Consider the following 22,183-nt stretch of genomic DNA (forward strand, 5'->3'; position numbering starts at 1 on the left):
AGTCATCTTAATTAATGTATGTTTTTGGTAATAATGTGGACTTTTGTGATATGATATGTAAATCAGTGTTTGAACAATGTCTTCAATGTTTAGATAACATTGGAAGCAAATACAGTAGAGACAATACGCGACACTCAGCGAGATTACAAGTAGACCTGAGAACTACTGATTCTGTCATAAGAGCACGTGTATTTGTGTGCGAAGTTTTTGGTGTTATTTATGCATTTTCAGTGAGTTGACATAATTAAATAGTAGCGTGTGTCATTCCTTGATATCTCCTCTCAACATGAGGGGTATGTGCTGTGTTTGGCTGCAGTAACTATGAAGTAGAAAAAAATGCGCGGTCTTTCTTCCGTTTCCCTCGTGACAAGAAAATGTAAGTAATATTGTGTTTGCATATATATTTTTCCAGTGAAAAAGAGATTGTTATAGTACTTCATAATCGTCTGACCTGCTCGACCCATATTTTAAATGGATTAAAATATAATATGCATATTTTATTATATAGTGCAACAGTTAACCTTCAATACCAATGTGTTGTTGTAGGTGTGATCTGTGGGTTTGATTTAATTCAGGAAAATACATATGCATATGAGTGTGGCTGGTTGTGTTCCAAGTTACCTCATTTGGAATGCCGTAATGCTTTGTCAAGCACTGAAGAAAATATGGGTGATTTAAGAAATGTACATATTTTGTTGAAACATTTTGATGATGCAAATTTGCTTTAACCTAATGTAATGGCATTATGGCAAGTATTGCTTATAGGGAAAGTTTGAATGCTTTTGAGGCTAAATTTATAGATATTCTTTCTGTTAGTAGGCTTCAAGTTAAAAGGAAAATTGTCCAGCTCTTAAATGTAAATTCATTGGATCATGTGTGTAAGGAATGTGCCGATATTTTTGTTGACAAGTGTTTTAATATGATGATACAATGCTTTTAAATGAGAAAAAAGAAAAATCTATCCGTGAACGTTCAGGCAGGAATTCTAAAGCTAAAAAAGTAATGCATAAATGAAAGATCAAGCCCTTTCACAGCAGTCCATTCCATATCTTGATTGTATGTCTAATTTCAGTCTAATAACCTGTTAAATATTTCTTAATTCATTTATCCAGAATTGCTTTAGCAACTTTGAAGTTAATATCTTAGTAACACTTTCTTTCTAGATGTAATTTATTTATCCATTTCCGTATATACATTTCCCTTGATATTTGAATTTAGTGCGAATTTTCAGGTCAAGCCACTAGGAGCGCCACTTGCGACTTGTCTCCCATTTTAACAAGGCTAAATCCGGAAGTGTCGCGTATTGTCTCTACTGTATTTTAATGGAAGCCAGTCCTACAAAACAATTTCTGTATGGCAACTGTCTTTGTGTAAACCATTAATGCTACACTACACTATGCATTTTTTCCATTAATTGACTTGTGCTGCATTCTCTCTGTGTGTGTGTGTGTGTGTGGGGGGGGGGGGTATCTCCAAGGCACTTCCACACATTATAAGGATGACTCAAGTGAAACATAACCATGCTTATGCCATGGTGAATATTTGACACATTGAGTACAGGAAAGTGTGCTAATCGTCCCAACCAACTAGTTTCAGATTTTTAACTATGATAGTAAAATAAACATATTGGCAATCCAACAGTAAAATGTATTATTGCATATAAACTCGCTCTGTGTTTTAATAGAACCCTTCTAAATCAAAAACATACCAGAATAATTATCCAGCCTGGAAATTATTACTTTTCAATTATTTTTTTAAAATCAATAATTATCTGACTGAATTGATTATAAAAGAGTGGAAAAATATTATGATCGCTCTTCCTTTTCTTTGTTTCAGACACCACAGATAGTATTAATAACCTTCGATGGTGCAATCAACCACAACAACTACGAGCATTATCAGGGAGTGTTCAAAGAGGAGCGGAAGAACCCCAACGGCTGCCCAGCCCGAGGAACGTTCTTTATCTCGCACGAATACAGCAATTACAATATGATCCAGCAGCTAGCGCACGAAGGCCATGAAATTGCTACTGAAACAATATCGTACGTACTGCTATAGTTTGCCTAGCTACTAATTGACTCATTTCCTGTTACTCCTACTGGACACAAGGCATCTGTGAAACAACTCCATAGACCTGACTCCTATTGTTATTTACCTCACTCCAGGTCTTTGCCACATTCCTCCACCATCCTCTTCCAGGTCTTCCTCCGACCTTCAAGCACCCTGTGGCTCCCAGTCGAGTACTGATCTTTTGATTCTGCGCTAATCTCTTTGAATTTTGGAAAGTTTCTTTGTTTTACAGACATAATCATAATTTCTTCAAGTAAGGCTTAAGGCTACTCCTGACAAAAACCACCTAAAGACGAAGGATCATCATCATCACAATGTTTTGGAACTGTACATCAGAGAAATCATACTAATTGCATGTGAATTGTTACAGACTTCAACAAGGTCTTCAGGACAAAGGCTACGAAGAATGGGTTGGTGAAATGATTGGTATGAGGAAGATCCTCACACACTTTGCCAACATCTCCAAGACCGACATTGTGGGTATGAGAGCTCCCTACCTCAAGCCAGGAAGGAATACACAATATGAGGTAAGAGCAGTAGGTAGCCTACTTTTATAACAGTGACCTATACTGAGGGCTACCAAGGCTATCGGTGAAGCCCAAACCTCATATGAGAATGATGGAAATCTAAAGCACATTATAATGTAAGCATCTGACACATTATTTCATTTAAGAAACTTCAAAGCAATGAGAAAAAATGTTGCACGTATTTCTGAGAACAAGGCATCAGCAAAAGATCTTGCAGCCCAGGCTCTGCCTCCCTCTCCCCTTGACCCACCTCGTGCGACTTGCTGCTGTATCTCTGATAGGTGTGGGCACTGGGGGGGGGATAAGTGGGCTAAGCTTCGTTCCGTCAGATCGCCACTGCTGACTAACAGACATGCGTTCCTCATCACCTCGTACTCAGAGATAACAGAGTGCTGATATTTCATTCCCGTTTACTTCTACATCCTTGTAGGAAGACACTGCAGGGCTGCAGTTACAGGAGTAATGTAGTTTTATTTTTATAGGTAGATCTGCTAAAATGAAATGCAACTTTCAGGTTTAGTGTTCTCTTTTGTTGGTTGGAATCAAACCCATGATCATAGGTTGGACACCACCACTGATCTCCTGAGGAAGCTAATAAACCAGTTAACGATGGGAACGACCGCTGGTAATGCTGTAAAATTCAAAATTTGTATTTAATAATAATAATGATGCATGGCATCTGTATAGGTTTGGTGGTGACCTAATGAGGATGAAATGAATGGCGAAGACATCATAAATACCCAGTCCCCAAGCCAGGGGAATTAAGAGTACAAAGGGGTTGATTCTGAGAATTGAACCAGGACCATCAGACCAAAGGAAAGCATTCTATCCATTCAGCCACAAAGTTGGACTTTAATTTGCTAAACCTTAGGGTACCATCTCCACTGATCAGCGGTTGAGAATTGACAGTAACAGAGACCAGGGCAGTAGCTTGTGAAGCAGCCCTGACAACACAGCAGGTTTCTCCGTTGGCTCAAAATACTTATAAGGCTTGACGTTCACCAAACCAACCATCGAAAAGGGGTAACCCAAGTCTATTGGTTGTTTTATAAGGTAAAATATAAATATACAAAGATCGTTACACAAGTCATATCTTTCTAATATGCGGGAACGTCAGTACCGTCAGTGCCTCTTACCCAAAGGCCCCTCTGGCCAGGCCATGGATTTTTTACCTGGATCTCAGAGCTGGTCCACTCAGCCTCCTTGTTTAAAATTGAGGTAAGTTAGTGACCCCGATCTAGAAAACCAAGAATAATGGCCGAGAGGATCTGTCTTGCCAACCACACAACACCTCATAATGTGCAGGTCTTTTGGGCTGAGCAGCAGTCGCTGCAATAGGGCTTGGTTTTTTGTTTTAACATGTGAGAACTCAGTAAGACTAGTATGTAAAAATGAAAACCTGTGTCACTCTGTGATGAATGTCATCAATGGATGGTGATAGTGAACTTAACAATACATGAAAAAGTTAGTGTGCTACTGTCTGTGTTCCAAGAGGGATGTAAATACAGTTGAACAGCTGTCATGTGTGAAAATTGGAGCTTCCCATGTCAGAAATGCAGACTGGTATTGTGGAAGGTAAAAGAAGCACTGGGGGATACAGGACAGGTCTTATGGCAATGAGATGGGATAGGAAAGAGTTGGGAGTGGGAAGGAAGCAGCCGTAGTCTTCAAGGCTGACAACAGTGGGGTTCAAACCTACTCTCTCTTGAATACAAGCTCACAGCTATGCACCCTTAACCACACGGCTAACTCCCTTGGTAAATGATGTATCACTGTAGTTGATTGTCTGTTTATGATATTCTTGATGAAGTACATAGAATATATCAAAGTTAAGTCCACTTAAATTACAGCAAAATGACATTCAAGTAATTCAGTAGAATTATAAATGTGTTTTATAAGACTACTCAGGATATTTTCTTCTTTTTGTGAGGCTTTCCAAGATTGTTGATGCACAATGACGTACATATGCGTACAATGATTTGTAGCTGAGGAAGGTCTATATTATACTGAAACATGTAGTATTTTAATTAGAGTTTAAATTGTAATGTAATAAATAGGTGGGGAAAAAAAGCCATTTTCCAATAAAAAGGAAAAAAATGTGAACATTAGAATTCATCATTTTCTTCTTCTTGTCAAATTTAGCCAAATCGATCTCCTCTCAGTATCAGTATTCAGATTCAGTATCTCTTCATTCGTGATTCGATCTATCCATCTCACCTTCAGCATTCTTCTGGAACACCACATTTCAAAAGCTTCTATTCTCTTTCTTTCTGAGCTAGTTATCATCCATGTTTCACTTCCATACAATGCCACGCTCCACACGAAAGTCTTCAAAAACATCTTTCCAATTCCTATATCAATCTTTGAAGTGAGCAAAATTATTTTCTTAAGAAAGCTCTTTTTTGCTTGTGCTAGTCTGCATTTTATGTCCTCCTTACTTCTGCCATCGTTAGTTATTTTACTACCCAAGTAACAATATTCATCTACTTCCTTTAAGACTTCATTTCCTAATCTAATATTTCCTGCATCACCTGCCTTCGTTCGACTGCACTCCATTACTTTTGTTTTGGACTTATTTATTTTCATCTTTTATTCCTTACCTAAGACTCCGTCCATACCATTCGGTAGCTTCGTGAGATCTTCTGCAGTCACAGATAAAATAACAATATCATCGGCAAATTTCAATGTTTTGATTTCCTCTACTTGGATTGTGATTCCCTTTCCAAATTTCTCTTTGATTTCCTTTACTGCCTGTTCTCTGTAAATATTGAAAGGGGGGGGGGGGGGGCGCAAACTGCAGCCTTGCCTCACTCCTTTCTGGATTGATGCTTCTTTTTTCAAAGTCCTCAATTCTTATCACTGCAGACTGATTTTTATACAGATTGTAGATAATTCTTCGTTCTCGGTATCTGATCCCAACCACCTTCAGAATCTTAAATAGCTTGGTCCAATCAACAGTATCAAATGCCTTTTGTAGATCTACGAACGCCACGTGTGTGGGCTTGACCTTCTTAATTAGATCCTCTAAGATCAAACATAAAGTCAGTATTCCTCCATGTGTTCCTACATTTCTTCTGAAGCCAAATTGATCTTCTCCCAACTCAGCTTCAACTTGTCTTTCCATTCTTCTGTAAATAATACGTATTAAAATTTTGCAGGAATGAGATATTAAACTAATGGTGCAATAGTTTTCACACCTGTCAGCACCAGCTTTCTTGGGAATAGGTATAACAACATTCTGTCGAAAATCGGATGGAACTTCTCCTGTCTCATACATCTTACACACTAAATGGAATAACCTTGCCATGCTGTTTCTCCTAAAGCAGTCAGTAATTCAGTGGGAATGTCATCAGTTCCAGGTGCCTTGTTCCTATTTAGGTCGCTCACAGCTCTGACAAACTCTGACCTCAAAATTGGGTCTCCCATTTCATAAGCATCAACAGCCTCTTCTTGTTCCAGAACCAAATAACCTACATCTTTACCTTGATACAACTGTTGGATATGTTCCTGCCATCTTTCTTTCCCTAGAAGTGGCTTATCCCATTTGAGCACTTAATATTCATACACTTAGATTTCCTTTTTCCAAAGGATTCCTTGATTTTCCTATATGCAGCATCCACCTTTCCTAGGACCATACAACCTTTGACATCCTGGCACTTCTCCTTCAGCCATTCTTCCTTAGCTACCTTGCACTTTCTATCCACTTCATTCCTAGCATTCTTGTATTTTTGTCGTTCATCAATCAGGTCTAGTATCTCCTGAGTTATCCACTTATTCTTAGTTGATCTTTTCTTCCTTCCTAACATTTCTTCAGCAGCCCTATTGGCTTCATTTTTCATGACTATCCACTCTTCCTCTATTGTGTTTCCTTCAGCCTTTTCATTTAGTCCTTATGCAACATGTTCCTTGAAACAATCCCTCACACTCCTTTCTTTCAACTTGTCTAGATCCCATCTTTTTGCATTCTTTCCTTTCTTCAATTTCTTCAACTTCAGTTGGCATTTCATGACCAACAAGTTGTGGTCAGAGTCCACGTCTGCTCCTGGGAAACTTTTGCAATCCAGCACCCGGTTTCTGAATCTCTGCCTAATCATAATGAAGTCTATTTGATACCTTCCAGCGTCTCCAGGTCTCGTTCACATATACAGCCGTCGTTTGTGGTGTGTGAACCAAGTATTGGCAAGGACTAAATTATGATCAGTGCACAATTCAACCAGCCGACTTCCTCTTACGTTCCTTTGACCCAATCCGAATTCTCCTACTGTATTACCTTCTCTTCCTTGGCCTACCACTGCATTCCAGTCTCCCACCACAATTAGATTCTCATCACCTTTTACATACTGTATTAAATCTTCCATCTCTTCATATATTCTTTCGATTTCCTCATCATCTGCTGAACTAGTAGGCATATAGACCTGCACTATTGAGGTGGGCATTGGTTTCATGTCTATCTTGATAACAATCATTCTTTCACTATGCTGGTCGTAGTAGCTTACCTGCTGCCCTATTTTCTTTTTCAGTATGAAACCAACTCCTGCACTTCCTCTGTTTGATTTTGTGTTGATAATTCGGTAGTCGCCTGACCAAAAATTCTGTTCTTCCTGCCAACGTACTTCACTTATAGCAACTACCTCTAACTTTAGCCTATCCATCCTGGCTTTTCAGATTCTCTAACCTACCATAACGATTCAAACTTCTAACATTCCATGCTCTGACTCGCAGAATGCAGTATCCATCTTCCTGATGATCAGACCCTCTTGCGTAGTCCCCACCCGGAGATCCGAATGGGGGACTAGTTTACCTCCGGAATATTTTACCCAGGAGGAAGCCATCATCAGTACATCATTCATATAGAGAGAGCTGCATGTCCTCGGGAGTTAGTTACAGCTGTAGTTTCCCGTTGCTTTCAGCCGTGTAACAGTATCAACACAGCTAAGCCATGTTGAGTATTATTACAAGGCCATATCAGTCACCCTTGCCACCCTTGCAACTTCCGAAAGGCTGCTACCCCCCTTTTCGATGAACCATTCCTTAGTCTGGTCTCTCAACAGATACCCATCCGATATGGTTGCACCTGCGGCTCGGCTATCTGCATCATTGGGACACGCAAGCCTCCCCACCACAGCAAGGTCACATGGTTCGCAGGGGAGGATAATAATAATAATAATAATAATAATATATTATTAAATTTTTATTTTTATTTATTTAACATTTTAAGGCCTTCATTGGACCACTTTAGTCAATTATACAATGGATTTTTCGATTTTCTCTCAGCCCAGTACTTCTTTATTCTCTCGGATCTTGATTTTCTCTCCTCGTCTGAAACCACTCTTCCCGTGGTTTGTCTGTTGATCTTGGTTATTAAATATAATAATAATAATAATAATAATAATAATAATAATAATAATAATAATAATAATACTGTAATATAACATTTGAAAGAATGACGTACACCATTACTGACTACCAAAGGGCAGCCAGTTCTGACAGGAAGAAGTTGTGGGAGCGGAAGAAGAAGCTGAAAAGCTGACTCTATTTAATACTATTAAACTGATTAAACTATGTAATATATATATATATTATATTGCAATATATATAATAATCTAAACAAATAAATAAAATTGAAGTGTTTGTAATGTCAAAATAACAGCATTTTACTAAGTTTATATTAAAGTATATACAGTACATAAAACTATAAACCAATTTTTACCATTTTGTCTGTCTGTTCCGGCTAATCTCCAAAATGGTTGGACCGATTTTGATAGGACTTTCACTGGCAGACAGCTGATGGTATAAGGAGTAACTTAGGCTACTTTTAAGTTTTCAAACCAATTAGAGGGGTGTGAGATATCAAAATAATAGGTGAAATATCAAATTTTTCGTACAGGGACGAGACAAACCTCATTTTAAGCCCCTTTATGCAAAGAATAAAACTCGGTAGGCCCTACAGGCCTGAAAACCATGTTTTAAGTCCCTAAAACCAACCACTATGGTAATATTGGCACCACACTACCCTTGCTCTAGGAATCTGATAAAGAAACAACCAGACGTAACCATGGCAATGCCACCTCAAGGATTCTACAGCAGCAAGATTTGCCACCCAAAATTCCTACACATTTGTAATAGTTACAAAATGTCAAATCAAACAAGTACATTCAATAATATTTATATTTGTGGTACTATCTAGTGGCAGTATACTTACACTATAATTTCAAAGACAAATAATTTCTACGTACTTCAGTAAGTACACCAGTGATATAAATCAGTCACACTGACAGTATGAGTAACTAAAGCCAGTTTCTGATAATCCATATGAAGAACGGGTATTTATTATTATTATTATTATTATTATTATGGTTAGCTGTATAAACACACAGTTGTGCAGTTTGATATCTACTGCAAGTGCAAAGTAAACACTTTGTTACATCACAGAAAGTATATTATTTCTATGGTACTCCATAGACACCAACACAGCACGTTTCCACTACGATTCACCCATCAGAGCGGATTTTGACTGATACCATATGAGCTACCTTAACATATACAAAGAACATTGCTCACTCAAATATTTATGTTTGTTCGTGCCAAAATAACACAGAGCAAAGCAGGTTTTAGTTTACCTGAGCTTTCAAGATCCATTAGATGTTTGACTTTTAACTTTAAAAGATCAGGGCAGTTAGCTTTCAGAAACCAAAATTATTTTTGTCATATTTTGTTATTCCAATAAAAGAATATTTCTTTCTCCTTATTCACAGGTGTTGGAAGACTTTGGCTACATATACGATAGTTCTGTCGGCATCCCACCTCTCAAAATTCCCATCTGGCCGTATACCCTTGACTACAAGATCCCTCACGAGTGCCGATCTGGAACCTGCCCAACCAGATCATTTGAAGGTAAGGAAAATGGATCTCTCTGATAAAAGGTATCCAGGTATCTGCACGTATAAAGTAGAGCCACTATGACTCCAATGCCGGTCAGTTCAGTTCTACAACACCAGCTCAATGGGTGGAGTAAGGGAGCTTGGTAACTCTCAATGCCAATTGGTTTTTGCTTGCACCAACATTGCCAATCAAAACGAAAGCTTCAATATTTGTGCTTTAATATTAATATGATGTTATGCTTTATTTTCAGGAGTGTGGGAAGTTCCCCTCAATGCCCACTACGTTGAGACCTACGAAGGAGGTCACTGCCCTTACCTCGATCAATGCGTACTCCACAACCACGACCCTGATGAGGTCTTCGACTGGCTCCTGGAGGACTTTGAACGCTACTACAAACAGAACCGTGCACCATACATGATGCCATTCCATACCAACTGGTTCCAGATCAAAGAATTAGAGAGAGGACTTCACAAATTCCTGGATCACATTCAAACGCTGTGAGTAGATGTTAATGATATCCAAAAAGAAAAAAAAATAATTATCAACTAATTTACAAAATTACCTTTTCACACTTAAATAGAGGATGATAAGTCTTGGATTTCTCAAGATGACTTATTCAATCTATCTTCTCTTCAGGTCAGACTCCACCCCTATATTCACCAATTAGATTGAGTATCTCTTCATTACATTATGAATGAATATACTGTGTTTCACTTTTGTACAAAGGAACTCTCTGCCCAAACACCTTGGGATGTAATTTTCTTGTAGATCAATGACTGAAGGGAGCAAATTATCTTTTTGGAAAAGTTTCCTTCTATGGGATCTGTCTTTTATAGTATATTCTCTCTATTTCTGCAATTATTTTATTACCAAAGTATAAAAAAATGAACACTTCTTTTCAGATTTTATTTTCTGATCTAATAAACTGTGCCTTGCCATTTTCCATTTGACTACAGTCCATCACCTTGATTTGGTATTTGTTCTACGCTAACATTTTTCCCTTTTCAAGACCAACTCCTTGCCATTAAGCAACTTCAAATCCTCCATGAAATTATATGTCAATTTACTAGCAAATCTTAGTGATATTTTCAAAGTAAATGGCTGAGAAATAATTTTAAAAATGTAAAAGCACATATTAGGCAGAAGTCTGATTCAGAGGATTCCAGGTTCAACTCCCTATCAGACTTTGGATTTTAGCCACATCTGATTAATTCCTCAGCTTGGTGACTCAATGTATATAACATAATTTAAAAATGTATAAAAAGTATTAACCAAACTGTAAAACATAATTAACTCAAACTAAGCAGCACTGAAAGTTTTGACTTCCAAACAAACAGTATGGATCTTATAACAGATATATCTTTAATTTTTAATATTGTTCCAGCCCTGATGTTTGGTTTGTGACTGTCACACAAGCATTGGTGTGGATGACTGACCCACGACCAACTAAGGTACTCAACACTTTTGATGCATGGAACTGCAACAAGAGAGAAAACATACCTTCTGAACCATGCAATCTACCAAACTCGTGTGCTCTTTCCTTCAGACCTCCAGAAGCAAACGTCTCAACAACAAGGTAAGCTTTGAAAACATACAACCACACCAAATGAAGATGTGTAACCATTGATTTCATTGCTTTATTTAATATGTGTAAAAATTTGTTTTTATAAACCAAGCTAGTGTGAAGTAAATATCAACATAGTCAGCAGAAAACATTTAAGTGATGCACGTTATACAAAATTACCATTTTCTGTTCTGGGAAGAATCAAGAATGACTGAAGTACATTTCAATCACAAGAGCACTTAAATCATCTGGCTATACTATCAATAGAAAAATTCCCTTACTGAGAACCTGGATTTTGAAAATATGATTAGTGTGTTTGCTAGTACCAAAGCAAGAAGAAAATCATCAGTTGAGGAGCGTTTTTCAAAAGCCAGTAAATGCACGAAATGTGGTTTCAAAATATTGAGGGTTTAATATCTACACCAAAAATCTGTAAGTTCCTTCCAATAATAATAATAATAATAATAATAATAATAATAATAATAATAATAATAATAATAATAATAATAACAACAACAACAAGAACAGCATGTAAGCCTTTGGAGAGGCCTGGTGCAGGCCTTTTGAGTTGATGCCCTAAGTAAGATGAATTGCAGTGCTGAAGACGACACAAACACCCAGCCCCCCGAGCTAGAGGAATTAACCAATGAGAGTTAAAATCTCCGACCCAACCAGGAATCATACTGGGGCCCTTTGGACCAAAGGCCAGCATGCTAACCATTTAGCCACGGAGCCGGACAGTTTTTTCAATATGTTTCTGCATTTCAAATGTTCTCATACCCTCCTGGTGTAGACAAATAAATCTTAAATATCTCAAAAACCATTTTTCAGACAGTTATCTTTTGAAGAAACACCGTTATATTGGACTTGGAAGTTTGATACCAATATTGTGGTGTATTTCCTTCAAGTATTTATTAGTTTTAATGATTTATACCTTTATTACATTTCCAAAAACCTTATAATATTTAGCTGCACATTAGCTTTTTATTTGTATTTGCTGAATACATTGCTGCACAAAATTTTCTCCAGCCAGGGTTGAAAAATACCTAAATATAGGTCTGTGCATACTCTAAAAATGTTGTATCCTAAAGTCAATAATCCCCAGCACAACTCTTCTAGGAAAGAGAGGACCCCAATTAGAATACAGTTCCAGTTTATGGGACCCACACCAGGACTTCTTGATATGAGAACTGGAAAGTATCTAAAGGAAAATAACACTATTTGTTCTGGGCGATTTCCGACAAAGGCGTAGTGTATGCCTAAAGGCGTAGTGTTACGAAAATGTTGCAAACTTTGAGCTGGGAAGACCTGGGAGTAAGGAGATGAGATACTCGACTAAGTGGTATGTAAATACAAAGTATGTTACAAGTGTTTTTTTTAAATATCCACCTATTCAATACAAAGAGATCTTTTTTTAGAAATTAAATATTATTATAAAATGTTAAGGTACATGTTTTGCCCATATTAAGGGTATCATCAGCCTCAAACTCAAACCTGTATGGTGAAAAATCAGGATCCTGATTGTTCTTACAAGTCATAAAAAGAGTATATCAATGTAGGTGTTTGTCTAAACATAAAAATCATTAGAATGTCCTTGGTTAAAATCATAGTATCAAGCTGCATGTCATAAGTTCACACGGTTATACTTTCCGGAGCGTTGAGTCAATGTGCCAAAAAAAAAAAAAAAAAAACTTATAACATCCTTTGTATTTACGTACATTTCAATATGGACCTAACATGAGAATTATAAGGTGTAAGTGGTATGTTTCGAGCTGTCAGTGGAGAGATGGTGTAATTCAAGAGGACAAATGAGGGAAAATATTGATTTGTAGGACGAGGAGTAAGGATTGGAATAAATTATCAAGGGAAATATTCAATAAATTTTCAAGTTTTTTTTTTTTTTGAAAACTTTTAAGAAAAAGTTAGGTGAACAACTGATAGGGAATCTTCCAGCTGGGCGACAGCCCTAAATGTAGATCACTGATAACTGATTAATTAATTAATTGATTGAATGAGTGTCAAAACAGCTCGAATACTTACATAAGGAGTCACAAGGGCAACTCCATGCAACAACTCCATCATTCCTGTTACTTGGTTCTTGTTCATCATCATCATCATACAGAATGCGCCAAAATATACAGTACTGGAAATTATGTTAGTCATTGTCGTTACCTTACTTATTGAGATGATAGTGTAAATGTTCAAAGTGTGCTCCATTGCGCTGTAGGCAGTGTTCATAATGATCACGCAGAATTTCCAACATATTCTGGAACATAGGTTGCTGCAGAGTCCCGAAGAACGAGACGATATTCTGACGTAATGCAGGCACAGTTTTGGGTGGATCTGGACAATTGAAAATTTTCTCCTTTAACATTCCCCACACATAAGCATCAGGTGGTGTGAGATCGGGGGAATGTGATGGGTAGGGGAACTCAGCCTTGCGTGAAATTACTCATCCTGGAAAGGTTTCTTGCAGCATAGCCATAATCTGTCAAGCGGTGTGGCAGCTCACCCCGTCTTGTTGGAAGCACTTTCTATTCATCTGCATGTTCCTGGCACGACAAAACCTTAGATCCTGAATAAATGGCCTGATCACCATGTTCCTATAGCGTTCCTGGTTAACAGTAAGAGGTGCATCATCATCATCATCATCATTCTCTATGAAATACGGACTTAGTGCACCGTTTCCCGACACTGTACATGGTTTCTGGTTTCTGGACTATAGTGTCTGGCCTCTCAAAACCAAGAAAGCGAGTTGTTTGGCGATTGATAAAACCGTCCAAGTGAATGTGACTTTTGTCGGAGAACCACACGTTGAACAAGACATCTGGATCCTCGTACACCCTAACATGCCTATCGTGCTCCGTCAATCGTTGCCCAACCTGTATTCGGTACGGAAATCCACCTGTGTCTTTAAACAATCGTCAAAGTGACGTAGGGCTGATGTTTAATTTCAGGGCTGTTCGCCGAAGACTTCGCTCTGGAGACTGCAACACCTGATTGAGGACACGTCCATGATTTTCATTTGTGGACACAGTTACTGGACTACCAGACCTTCCCTTGCGTTGACACAATACTACCCGTATGACGAAATTTTTTTAACAATAGATAGCATAACTGTGTTGCTTGTTGAGGACAATAACAGATTGTTAATATAACTGTACAAAATGTTAAAGAACTTACAAAACGTTTTGAATGAATAATGATTTCTGATGTAATCATAAAATCAAAGAGCGGGCATTAGATATCAAAACATTATATCCTAACCTTAAAATTATTTCCATTCATGCTATTTTCTTAGTGTAATACTTTCAAACGTAGCTAATAAAACATGTTCACCACAAATCTGCACACACTATTCAATATACTGCTGCATATATCTTATCTCCACAAAATTGCTGCAAAACTCATTATGTCCAAATGTTTTTTGCAAAAAACATGGGTTCTATCAATTATATTTTGTGGAGATTTTGTGGTATGACGAAGATTAATGCTTACTGTTTAATTACAAAATTTCAACCTCCTATCTTTGTTGCATAACAAATGTTTGTCTGCAGATAACAGGTTTTGCAACTGGACGAATCATATGGGATCAGTCTTATGTCAACAAAAGTGGGCAAGAGGATGTCCAAGAACCATCACCACAAACGAAAATCAAAGAGACTTCTCCAACAAGTGTTGCAGTCCCCAGAGTATAATCTACGTATGACACGAACATTGCTGAAACTCAGTTTAACCAATGGGGCTGTTCAGTGGATGTTTAATGCTATGAGGGAGCTTGATTGCACTATTGCAGCCGAATGCTGTCGATGATGTATGAGCATGCAGGTTTTTTTTCCTGCAATATACGGATTTTCATATGAAAGCCATATTCACCTTTATGAATACATCAATCAACAAACAACTCGTTTCTTAGAGTTTGAACAGCCTGATGTTGTTATACAGAAACCACTACACAGTGTGCAGGTTATGATTTAGTACACTGTGTTCGATCTAGGAATAATGGGCCTTTATATTGTTGAGGATGCTGGACAGAATCCAAAAACAGTGGACAAGGTAGTCTACAGAGAGCTTTTGTCTGGGAGACGGGTTCAAATCTCACTGTCAGCAGCCCTGAAGATGGTTTTTTGCAGTTTCCCATTTTCACACCAGGCAAATGCTGGAGCTGTACCTTAATTAAGGCCACGGCTGCTTCCTTCCCACTCCTAGCTCTTTCCTATCCTATCATCAACACAAGACCTATCTGTGTCGGTGCGATGTAAGGCAAATTCCAAAAAAAGAAACAAATCTACAATAATCTCATTATTACCCCATCTATATGGAATTTGTGCCGTTCTTGTCGTGCCAGAAACTTACCACCTCGAACAACATTGGGTACAGCAAGATGGTGCTACAGTCCACACCCTGGGAGGAGTCACTTACCCTTCTGCAGCATTTTGGAGACCACCTAATTTTTATTGATGAACTCCAGGTGCCTACGTATGGGGCATGTTGAAAGAACCCGTTTTCACGGTAGATGACTCACCAATAAACATTCCTGAATTACACAAGAAGATAACATCATTTTTTTGTGTCCTTAAGCAAATTTTGCTCATCAATATGTTTGCTAAACATTATGAACAATGTGTGAGACACGGTGGTACACATTTTGAACACATGCTTCACCAACACAATTAAATAATACTTCTGTGTTGTTTGTTCTGCAATATACAGTATAAGTACATGTTCTTTCCTGCCTAAAAACTCTATTTCTCTTTTCAAAGCTGCTCTCCATAGTAGTTTACAGCTGCAATTGGTATATTTTGTTACCCATTAGAACTTCTCTGTCTTGATTTGCCAGAGAGACTGTGAAGTGAAGCAGGGTGAAAATATTGAGATAAAAGGTAGAAAAGAGTAGTGCAAGTCATTTGAAAGTTGTGCTCTAGTTTAATCCACAGAACAATTAATTGAGGGATATTTTATTGTATGTAAAACATTTTCATCGATATCTAATGCTTTACTGAATACTGTATGTTCATTTCAGATACCTGGTGACATGTAAAGAGTGCCCACAGCGATATCCCTGGTTGGGAGATGCGCATGGAACTGGTATAGATGGCTCTGATGTCTACAATCCAGAGAACTGAAACTTTAGTAATTTAATAAACCTATAAGTTATAAAGAAAGGATATTGTTAGTGATGTATTGCATTAAAAAAAAAAAGAACATTCCATGCACTTTCATTTGCAGGTATCCGCGAAACAACAAAATGTTTCAGCCAATCGTTATATTTGTATGTCTGTAGACATAAGAAAAAAAGGAGAGGCTTATTATTAGCTTTATTACTAATTGAATATACTCAGTATCCACAGATTGTACCCTTTTAATACCGACTGACAGAGGGCTAAGAAAAAGTGTAAGGCAAACTACACAACGGATCGTAAAGAAATCAAGTTACATTCTTCATCATTCAAAAACAGAAGTAGTGTTAATACTTTGTTTGCATATGGTGAGAAACTGACCAAAATATTCCTAGGGGGGTTAGTCAAGTGTGGGAAATTAATGTATACAAACACAAAGGAAATTAAGAACTTCAAGAAGCACATCTCACCTTCCCAAAAAACAAAAGGTCCACAGAAATACTGTACAGTAAATCCTGTATTTGGTTAGTTGAAAGACAATACCTTTGAAAGAAAACTAACATAATTACCAAGATGACGATAACCCTAAACCCTTCTATTAAACCTGTCTATGAATACCACCACCTTCTGCATTCCAGAAACTAAACAGAATTATGAAGTCTCATTATGTTCTAAGATAGACTCTGCCTATAGTTATCTTTACACACACCCTGATAAAAATAATCCCCTAAAGTAAAAAGAGATAATAAAATAAAATCTAAGTAAGAGGCAAAAGAAGTAGTGGGGATTTTTGAAAGGCTGGAAAAAGTCCATTTGTTACTCTATGTTGGCTTGTAAAAGATCTCTGGTGACATGTATGGTATTTACCAGACAAATTTAATAAAAACTCAGACATAAATTTTACTGATAGAGATCCGCTACTCCGCATCTGGCAGAGTGAAATGGAACGTAGACTAGATGGTGTCAGCGCAGTAGCTGAGGCCAAACGATTTTTTACCTTGAAAAAAAACAAAAAAAGAATCAAACAAACTGCTTGGAAAAATAGAATTATTGCAAACTTTAAAAGCTCTAAATGACAAGTTTAATAGATTTCTGTTTAAAAAGATGGCTCGTTTCAAAGATAATTTTTATATCAGAGAGGATTTCGACCTGGAAGAAGTTGTCCAGATCAAACCATCAGTCTTAAGTGGATCATGAAACATCAAAGAGTGAGAAACAAGAAGTTTAGTCATCACTTTTGTTGACTTCAAGAAAGCGTATGACAGTATCCATTGTGAGTCATTACTTAAAAGCCTCAAGAAATTTGGATTACACCAGAAACTTATCAACCTTATTGGAATTACCATTAAGAACACTAAATCAAAAATTAAATTCAGAGCGGAGTTGTCTGAATCATTTGAAATCCGGACTGGATTTTGACAGGGTGATGGTCTCTCACCATTACTATTTAACTACACACTGGAGAAAATCATGCAAGAGTGGACTAAGAATTGCCAACCAAACATCAAGATTGGCAAAAATATCAAACTCAATTGCCTGCCATTTGCAGATGACCTTGCGCTGCTCGCAAATAGTGTGAAAGAGGCTAAACACCAAATTGAAGAACTCGAAAAAATAGCAGCAAAAGTCGGATTACAAATCTCATTTTGAAAAGACAGAAATTATGCCATCCTTCAAGGTTGAAACACCAACTATCACACTGAATAATAACAAACAAATTAAGATTGTAAATAAATTCAAATATCTTAGGAAGATTATTACTTGGAACTTAAACGAGAAAGTATCAGTAGAAAATAAATTGAAACAAGCACAACATATCACTTGGCCAACCTACAGGAAGAAATCTCTCGATAAATGCTAAATTCAAACACTACAACTCCATTATCAAACCTGAAGCAACCTATGCTAGTGAAACAGTATTCAATTTGAACACCAAATCAACAACAGATAAATTACAGAAGACAGAAAGAAGAATACTTAGAACAATCATAAACAAAAAACACCAAATAGATGGACAATGGCGATTATTACCTACTGAAGTTATATACCAGGAAACTGAGTCAATAATAGACACAATGTAGAAAAGGAGGGTTGCATTTTTCTGCCACATATCAAGACTACCAGAAACCAGGGTACTGAAACATCTTTTCAACTACTTTTGGAGAAGTAAAACCAAGAATAATTCGTTCAAAGAAGTCCAAGATGATTTCGATGAGGTAGGCTTGACCATGCAGCAAACTGAAGACCAAGAAGAGAAGAGGATCCTGAGAAACAGACATACGCCTCCTAAGACTCAAATGTGTATGGATTGATTAAAGTGCTCCAATGTGGGCGTAAAATAATTTTTAAAATGTTATTAAATAGATGGACAGTGTAAAATCAAACAAGATTCAAGCTTCACTTTCCACAAGACACATTTTTTAAATGATGTTTGTGAGAAGATCTTTAATCACATCTAGTTGGAGTGTAAGAGCACTTTCCACGTCTTTCTATCTAGGTACACTCGTTCACAGTGGAGTTTGTTCCATTCCACTCCCCTTCCTTCCAAGTCTTGTTTTATTTGAGTGATGATCCATCTTTTTCTTGGTCGGTCTCTAGGCCTTCCAGATCTTTCTCAAGCCATTCTCTTTGTACTCTGTCTTCATGTGAATTTCTTGATTGATTTTTTTATTTCATTTATTTAAAGATTTATCATGTCAAAAGAACCATTAAGATGCACCATCACGAGCCAGATGAAGCAAGATTTTGAAAATAAGTAACAGTATTAAAAATTGGATACTACGTAATATTAGCTTCAGAACTGGTAGTGAACAGAATATTTTCCTTTAATTGTATCTAGTTCTAACCACTGATACATGTATATAAATTCTCAATTCTTAAATCATGGGTTTATGACCTCCTTCACTTCTGTATAATCCACTGAAACTTAATTTTGTGTCTTGTGAATCTAATGTTAAGATCAAAGAAACTTCTCGACTTTTGCTGTTGTCAACTGTAAAACAAATGAAAATTATCCTGATTCAAAATGATCATTGTCTTCTTCCTAGCATTTATCCTGCATTGGTGTAGAGTCTACTATTCAACACGCTGATCTCCATTTAGTTCTGTCCAGTGGATCGTCACGATCTAGATGAGCGTACAAAATGTCTTCCTGTATGCGATCGAGCTAGCGTTTTGTGGGTCGACTGCAAGGCCAATTTCAGCTCTTTCTTTGCAATGTAAGATGTGGCCGTACCATCTGAGGCAGACTTCACGCAGCATTTTGTCCACTATTGGAACAACACCCACGGAGAGTCGTGTTCACGACATGGTCCAGTCAGGTCATGTGAAAGGGCCAGCAAAGCACACACATCTCTACGGCACATAGTGCTTGCACAGACCAGCGTTCAAGGAAATAAAGAGCAATTGTAAACTCACTGTAAATTCATTGTTCAAAGGTTCAATCTTGATGTCTTTGGACTTAAGGTGAATCATCGATCACTGAGAATTTCAGTAGTTTGCCGCCACTTCATCCAGACAACATGAACTCCAGCATGGGCATCTAGAAGAATGTCACTTTCAGTGCAAACTAAAGAATCACAGACTAAATTAGCCTATTCAATACTATTAGTCCCAAGCATCTGGTAATAGATAATCTGTTCTCAAATGGCATTGAAAGAAACAAGTTATTTCAAGAACATCCCGGTCTCATCCTATTCCTGTTGATAACTCAATACAATTAATTAAATTAATTTCTTAAAGAATCCCTGAACCTTCACAAAACTCTAAGGATTTTTTTTAAGCTAAAGGGAGGAGAGGTAGGTCATTATATAAAACTTAAATATCTTCTTAAAGAAAATTTATCATAAATGTAATAATGTCCAAATCAATTGCAAAATGTCTTCTGTAGTGAAAGTTCTTCTTCTTCATCTTCCCTTTTCCAGCTCCAGCAGGGTTGGGATGTTAATGACACCTTTGCATCATCTTCTACCCAACCATCATTCCTGCTCCTCGACTGTGTTCCGAACCCAGTTCCTTCTTATTGTGCCATTCTTGATAGAGTCCAACCATCTTAGCGTCGGTCTTCATCTTGTTCTCCTTCCTTCAGTCTTAGCCTCCATGATCCTGTTTGGTATCATCTCTTCAACCTTCTTAACATGTCCAAACTATTTCTTTCCATTCAGTCTGAAAGCTTCTCTGCCCCAATTTCCTTTCTGAAATCCTCATTTTGTACTGTCCTTTCTTATCTTTCCTATCACACTTCTTAAAAATGTCATCTCACTGGCCTGGATTTTACACTCCTGTCTTTCTGTTAGTATCCGGGCGTCTGCTATATGTGTCAGTATGGGACAATCGTCTCTTTACAATTCTTTCTTACAGATCAAGTTCCTCACACCGTAGTAAAAGGCATTTAATTCATTACCAATTCTTATCATCACTACATTACTCAAAAAGCTTGCACCAGACCTCTTCAGAGATCACACGCTATTATTATTATTATTATTATTATATTGCTGCATTACATCAGCACTGAAAGACGATAACACACCAAACGTCTAGCAGGTTTTTTACTACAACAGAAGTTTATTAATAATGTGATTTGTTTTACCTCCAACAAACTTCTTATCTGACCATATGAAAAGACCTAGTGTACTCACAACAGTAAATACATGAAAAATGAAGTTACTAGTAACCCATACAGTACATGTATTTTCACATATTTCATTGCAAATGTACTTGTGAATGAGAATGTCTATGCGCTTTTATTCTGAACTCTTGTAAATCCTTTCTTGATATTTGTAGGTACCAGGTTTATTTTTATAAGTAAGGTATGAATGTATTTTTGTGAGTGTTGAAGTGTTGAAAGTGCCTGTGTGTTAAGATAAATTGGAAGTGCTCAAACAATGAGATACGTTGTAAAATAAAGGACATTTAAGTTTATTTTGTAATTTTTTCCTTCCTAATGACCATCTGTATTTCAATAAATATCTACTGGAACTAGTGTGACATTACAGCAAGAAGCAGGTCACAGTATAATGGAGTAATGGATAATAGCAGTGAGTGGAATGAGCTCAAAACCAGTATTGATATCATCGCTGCAACTAGTGATATGAGGGTATTTAGGGGTTGTAGTAAGGATGTACAGGAGAGGGCATATAAGCAGGGCTGAATTTAACTCCTGCATCGCCTCTGTGCCCCCTGCCTTAAACTTGATAAGACAAAATTGCAATTAATATTATTTTTATATAATGAATAAAGTAATACAGTAGAATGCCTTCAAGGTAAAATATCAAACATTAAAACCATTAAATAATAATAAAAATACTACTACTACTAATAATAATTCAACTGAGAGAGCAGACGCCCATCTGCACAATTCACATTAACACGGAATCACAATGGGAGTGGAAATTCTCATGTTCCGTTTACTGATTTCCATGCTTCCGGTCATTGAAGTCGGTTGTTGCAAATTGGGATGCCCTCCAAAAAGTTTACAAGGAGCAGGTGGTTGTCTCCAGGTGGTGTTGATTCCCTGCCGGTTTGAATAAGTTGCAGCCGCAAGTCATCTTGATACCTGTACGCAGAACCAAGGGGGCTGTGTTCCAACATTGTGGTGGTATTCATAATAATAAAGAGACAGCTTTCGCACAAGCGGAATGGTAATTCCGTTATTTATGGTGGTAGGTTTCATTTAGAATATTACGAAAGTGCACACATTCTAAAAACTAGTTTTCAAACTGTTAAGAGCTTTTCACTTTTGCTGCCCATTAGGCCCGTGCCTAAATATGGCTCCCTAAGTTAGTGATGGGCAGTCTGAGACGAGGTCTCGAGATTTCTCGAGACTAGCGCAGGCATTATTTCTCGCGAGAAATTTCGAGAAATCTCGAGAGCATTGTCCCCACAATGTGCGGCGAGCAGCATGTCGTAGGCCTGCAGGTAGTCGGAGCTGAATGTTGTTTGTTCCAAATATGCAAATAGCCAACCACGGGCCTTCTCATTTTCGTAAATACGTGTCAACAATTGACTAGAGCGTTCATTTA

The 22,183-nt window shown here is 37.4% G+C and overlaps 1 protein-coding gene across 1 annotated transcript in view; it reads left to right on the plus strand.

Moving 5' to 3' along the window:
• Positions 1 to 21,083, plus strand: part of Cda4 (chitin deacetylase Cda4) — a 129,319-nt gene extending 108,236 nt beyond the window's left edge. Inside the window, exons 5-10 of the mRNA XM_067154075.2 lie at positions 1,837 to 2,042; positions 2,441 to 2,597; positions 9,353 to 9,491; positions 9,730 to 9,976; positions 10,864 to 11,055; positions 16,067 to 21,083. Coding sequence (XP_067010176.1) covers positions 1,837 to 2,042; positions 2,441 to 2,597; positions 9,353 to 9,491; positions 9,730 to 9,976; positions 10,864 to 11,055; positions 16,067 to 16,169 — 1,044 coding nt within the window. The 3' untranslated portion in view covers positions 16,170 to 21,083. The remainder of the gene's footprint in view (positions 1 to 1,836; positions 2,043 to 2,440; positions 2,598 to 9,352; positions 9,492 to 9,729; positions 9,977 to 10,863; positions 11,056 to 16,066) is intronic.
• The last annotated feature ends 1,100 nt before the right edge of the window (positions 21,084 to 22,183 follow it).

The sequence above is a fragment of the Anabrus simplex genome, chromosome 9 (genome assembly GCF_040414725.1).
Source record: "Anabrus simplex isolate iqAnaSimp1 chromosome 9, ASM4041472v1, whole genome shotgun sequence".
Classification (NCBI taxonomy): Eukaryota; Metazoa; Arthropoda; class Insecta; order Orthoptera; family Tettigoniidae; genus Anabrus; species Anabrus simplex.